This window comes from Arachis ipaensis, chromosome B8 (assembly GCF_059453495.1).
Source record: "Arachis ipaensis isolate K30076 ecotype BB chromosome B8, ASM5945349v1, whole genome shotgun sequence".
In the NCBI taxonomy this organism is placed as follows: domain Eukaryota; kingdom Viridiplantae; phylum Streptophyta; class Magnoliopsida; order Fabales; family Fabaceae; genus Arachis; species Arachis ipaensis.
Genome location: NC_142443.1, coordinates 19,048,359 through 19,054,015, shown reverse-complemented (window position 1 = coordinate 19,054,015; position 5,657 = coordinate 19,048,359). Strand labels below are relative to the sequence as shown.

Here is a 5,657-nt window from a genome sequence, read left to right as displayed (position 1 = left end):
CTAAGCTCTGATGCCAATTGATAGGAATAAAACACACAATTCCCTACTTGCAAGAATTAGAGGAGCAACAATATCCACTCACAACAAGTATTAACACCAGCACAATAATACCCAATAGCAGCAGAAAAATCACATAAACCAGAAAATAGAAACAAGCTAACACACCAAGATTTTTAACGTGGAAAACCTCCTCAATGAGAGAAGTAAAAACCACGAGTCACCAAGACCAGGATATAGCTTCACTATGATGAAAAATAGGGTACAAGAGAGTCACAAATTACTGCACAAAATGTGCATACAACAAGCCAAACAACCCAAGCTTCAAAGCTTTCAAAATAAGAACAAGAAGATGAAAATATCACAAAAACATTGCTACTGTACGTGGCCAATATCTCCAGCTACAGATGTTGAATTGAAGATCTGAATGGTGAAATCAAAGAACCAGATGTGTAGAACACTCTGTCCAAATTTGAGCTCGATCCAACGGTTAACGAATCTGCAGTGACCAATTTACAGAGACAGCTTTTGTATATGTGCGAAAATAACTTTCTCTCTAATGTTTGGTGCTCTCTTGCAAAATGACCTTTCTCTCACTCAACCCTAACTCACCTCAGGCTCCTCAGCCACTTCAACTATTCATGGGTTTGGATACTAGCATTTAGGCTTTTTCTCCACATAGGAAGGGAGCCCAAAAACCCAACATTAAATACATAGAATCAAATGATATCAATATCGATTTAGTAAATACTACATCGTTTAATTTTTTTTTATAATTTTTGTTTTGATATATTATCTAAAACCAAAGTGGCTTATCAGCTTAATTAACTGTGAGGTTCAAACATTTTTGAGGAAAGGTTCCGACTTATGTATTGGTACAATGATTTATCCGACATTTTTGTTTGGACATTGGTAAAAAATTTTTTTAAAGAATTATGATACTTAAATTAATAAGAATTTTAACAAATTTAAACAAAATTGGTTTAGAAAAAAATATCAATATAGTGAGATATTTATAGAGTAGAAATCTAAGATTTAATCTTTTTTTGTAGATGACTATTGAATATCATAGACGGTTACTCTCCTATAAAGTGGAGAATTAGCCCCTATGTTTAGGGTGGTTATCATTGATGCTTCATTGTCTCCCTAGCGGGACTTAATTAATTTATATGTGTAAGTATTAACTTTTTAAAACTCAGTGAAAAAACAAACTACTAAATTGCTTGTACTGCAATTTAACTACAGAGGTTAGAGATTTAAAAAAAATGCAGATAGCTCTAATTTTAAAACTAGTTTGCAAAGCCAAAATTTAGAACACTAATAAATATTTAATATATAAATATATATATTTAGGTGAAAACTCAGGTACTGTCGACTTCACGTGAAGTTGATAGATGAGAGTCGTTAAAAAAAATTTAGTCAAATAATCTAACAGATGTCAGTTATAAACTTCACCTGAAGTTGACTGCACCTGAGTTTCCACCATATATTTATTTAATTTATTTTTATTATATATTTTATATTTTAATATATGTTTTATGTGGTGCAATCCTATATAAAAAACCTGCTTAAAAGATGCTTCCAAGAAGAGCTTGCAAATATTGTAGACAAGCAAAAAATGGAGAACAGAAACTTTGCCATTATAATAGCAATGATCATGTTCTTAGTCTCCAACACCATTTCAGCAACTGATACCATAACTCACTTACATCCTCTAACTGAAAATCAAACCTTGGTTTCCAAGAACGGAGAATTCGAGCTTGGCTTCTTTTCTCCCCGCAACTCTGATAACCGCTACCTTGGCATTTGGTACAAGAAGATCGCCATTCAAACCATTGTATGGGTAGCAAACAGAGAAGAACCTGTCGCAACACACATCTCTGCATTGCTGACAATAAACATCACCCAGAATAGCAGCGCACTACTTGTCCTCCATCAGAATAACTCAGTTCTATGGTCCGTGAGCGTATCAAGAAAACCCAAGAATCCAATTTTACAGCTATTGGATTCAGGGAACCTTGTTCTGAGAGAAGAAAATGATGAGAATGAAGAGAAGAACTATCTATGGCAAAGCTTTGATTACCCTGGTGATACACTCTTGCCAGAGATGAAGCTTGGTAAGGATTTGAAGACCGGGCTCGATCGACGCTTATCGGCGTGGAAGAATGAAAGTGATCCTTCACCGGGAAGCTTCACATGGGAAATGGATGTCACCAACTGGCCAGAACCAATGCAGAGAATCGGTTCCAAGAAACAGTTCAACAGTGGTCCATGGACAGGACTTGATTATAGTGGTAAACCAACGAGGAAGCCCAGCATGGTTTTCAACTTCACATACTTCTCTGACCAGAATGAAGTGTACTTCATGTTCCACCTTGTGAATACCTCGGTCAAAGCTAGGATGGTCATGAACCAGAGCACCTTGAAGCGTGTTCATACTGCTTGGGATCAGAATGAGCAACAGTGGAAGGTGTATGCTCTTCTGCCCAGAGATTTCTGCGATGAATACGGTTCTTGCGGCCCCAATGGGAATTGTGATGGTAACAAGGTTCCAGCTTGCCAATGTTTGAGAGGATTTAAGCCCAAGTCACCCCGTCAATGGAATGGTATGGGAACAACGTATCTTACTTAGTGTCTCTGTTTTATACTTTTATTTGTTTGTTTTCTTTAATTCTTTATTGTAGTAAGCTCCACTCTTAATTTGTTGAGCTCTTTCTTTTCTTGTGTGACATAGGTGGGAAGTACGATGAAGGTTGTGTGCGTGACACACCACTGGATTGCAAAAGTGATGGATTTGTTAAGTATGTTAAGATGAAAGTGCCTGATACAGAACATAGTTGGTTGAACCAGAGCATGAATCTTGTTGAGTGCAGAGAGAAATGCTTCAGAAACTGTTCTTGTATGGCTTATTCAAACTCAGACACCAGAGGATCAGGGTCAGGGAGTGGTTGTGCTATGTGGTTTGGTGATCTTAATGACTTGAGGGTTCACCTAGCTGATGCAGAACACGATCTGTATGTCAGAGTTCCTGCTTCGGTGTTAGGTATCTCATACCCTTACTATTCAATTTAACTTTTAAACTGTTTTGTTAATGGGTTAAACACAATCATCATCATCATCAATCGCAACTAAATTTTGTGCTATGTGTGAAAATAAACCATCAAAGAGACGAACAACGGAAGCAAGGTCAAGATTGGTGTTGCGATTGGAGGCACTGCTACCATATTATGTGTACTTCTCTTAGTTCTTTATTTCATATACATAAGACGAAGTGGCACGATGAAAAGTAAGAAATCTCTTTGTTGATATACATAAAGTAACTTGCTGAATTATGTTTAGGGCTTAGTACATAAAGTAACTTGTGTCAAAAAATATAATCCAGATAATGCAGCAGTAGTAGATCATTTCAAGGAAGAACAGGAAGAGGATTTGGAGCTTCCATTGTTTGACCTATCAGTTATAGCTAGCGCCACAAACAACTTTTCAATCGACAACAAGCTCGGAGAAGGTGGTTTTGGACCTGTATATAAGGTAATATTTATATACATGATAAGCTGGTTTCATAATCATGCAAAAACAAATTAAAGCCGTTTGTAGCTTACAAAGTTACAGTATTTGCTATTGGTAAATGGCAGGGGACAATGGAAAATGGACAAGAAATTGCTGTTAAGAGACTTTCTAGAAGCTCTGGCCAAGGACTTAAAGAATTTAAGAATGAAATTGTCTTAATAGCCAAACTTCAGCATCGTAATCTTGTAAAGCTTCATGGGTGTTGCATTCATGAGGAAGAAAAATTGCTCGTCTATGAGTACATGCCTAATAAAAGTCTGGATTTATTTATATTTGGTATGAAATTTCTAGATGCTTTGATCCATGTTAAATTGCTCATAGTAGTTGTGGCCCTTCAAGAAATGCATAATTAACTGTCTGTTTGTTCTGAAAAGATTATACAATGTTCAAAAATGACTAGATGAAACGCAAAGAATGCTCTTGGATTGGTCGAAGCGCTTTCAAATAATTTGTGGAATTGCAAGGGGAATTCTTTATCTTCATCAAGATTCAATACTAAAAATCATTCATAGAGATCTCAAAGCAAGTAATGTTTTACTTGATAGTGATATGAATCCTAAAATATCAGACTTTGGTTTGGCCAAAATTTTTAAAGGAGATCAAAGTGCAGAAACTACAGGTCGAGTGGTTGGAACCTAGTAAGGATTCATAATGCCTCTTAATTTTAATTATACAATTTCAATACCAAACTAATCCTTTTTCTTATATTATTCATTAGTGGATACATGGCACCAGAATATGCAATAGACGGAAATTTTTCAGTGAAATCTGATGTCTTTAGCTTTGGCATTTTGCTGCTGGAGATAGTATCCGGAAAGAAGAACAAAGCAAACCATCATGATAAAGAAAGTACATACCTTGTTGGATATGTAAGTATAGATCAGCTATCATTTGATCATGTCTATCCAAACTTATACTTCACAATGAATGCTACATAATTTGGTATATGCATATATAGGCTTGGGATTTATGGACAGAAGAAAGGCATATAGAAGTAGTTGATGAATACCTCAAAGGTGATCTCTCTGAAGCGTTGCGCTGCATTCATATAAGTCTCCTCTGTGTGCAGCAGAATGCACATGATAGGCCAAACATGTCATCAGTGGTTATGATGTTAAGCAGTGAAATTAGCTTGCCTCAGCCAAATCCACCAGCTCTGTTTCTTGGAGATCATTCGGATCAACAACATCCTTCATCTCTCAATGAATTAAGTATTACAACTTTAGAAGCTCGTTAGGATTCGGAAGCATGCCTCAATAATCACAATATGCTGCACATGTAAATGTAACAAACCTATGCAATATGGCATGGCTAGTAGTGTTTTTAATTTCTTTCTTTATTTCTTTCCCTGGGTGCATTGTGTTAGTTGCTATAGAATTCTGCATAATAATGTAGTTCAATTTGGACAGTACATGTATATCCTGTGCCATGCCATCGCCTCCATATTATAAGGCAAAGGGCAAAGGCTTTCCCTTAAAAGAAAACCAAAACAACAATCTCCTATTTCAAAATTAGTTAGTTAGTTAGACGTGCTGATGTCGTCAAGTTAGTTATTTTTCTGTTTCTGATAGTTAGTTATAGCTTCATTACATGTGTATATACTTTTTTTTTTTTGATTTCCCATGATATCCCCCAACCCGACAGGTCAAGGACTAATCTGTATGCACAAGGCGGGATTCGAACCCTGACACTTGCTTAAGCGAACTAGTGAGCTAACCACTAGACCAACCCAACTTGGTTAAAATAGAAAAGACTTTATTAGGTAGATCATGACTTTTGTTAATAATGTGAACAATGGGCTTTAAAATTGACCCAATAAAGTAAAAACACATTATACCCTCAAATTATCCACCTAAATCTTAATATTAGGATAACTATCCGTATCATATTGTTTAGTATTTTTATTGTCTACTTATACTTTTTTAAATTGAAATTGATCTAAAATAAATTAAAATAGTTTTTATTTAATTCTATAATATCCGAAGGATAAATTTTATCTAATTTCAAAACTAGAATGAAAACACAATTTGTGGTGATAATTTTATTTGGGAAGAGTCAAGGTCAATAGGCAAATGTCTTTGAGGATAAGA

General features: G+C 35.6%; 1 protein-coding gene across 1 annotated transcript; it reads left to right on the top strand.

Annotated features, from left to right (window-relative positions):
• Positions 1-1,543: 1,543 nt before the first annotated feature.
• LOC107612676 (G-type lectin S-receptor-like serine/threonine-protein kinase At4g27290) lies at positions 1,544-5,095 on the top strand. Its single transcript, XM_016314381.3, has 8 exons — positions 1,544-2,603; positions 2,732-3,040; positions 3,164-3,283; positions 3,380-3,528; positions 3,633-3,843; positions 3,968-4,205; positions 4,286-4,436; positions 4,526-5,095. Exons 1-8 carry the CDS (start codon positions 1,616-1,618, stop codon positions 4,802-4,804), a joined length of 2,445 nt encoding a protein of 814 aa, XP_016169867.1. The 5' UTR covers positions 1,544-1,615; the 3' UTR covers positions 4,805-5,095.
• Positions 5,096-5,657: the final 562 nt, after the last annotated feature.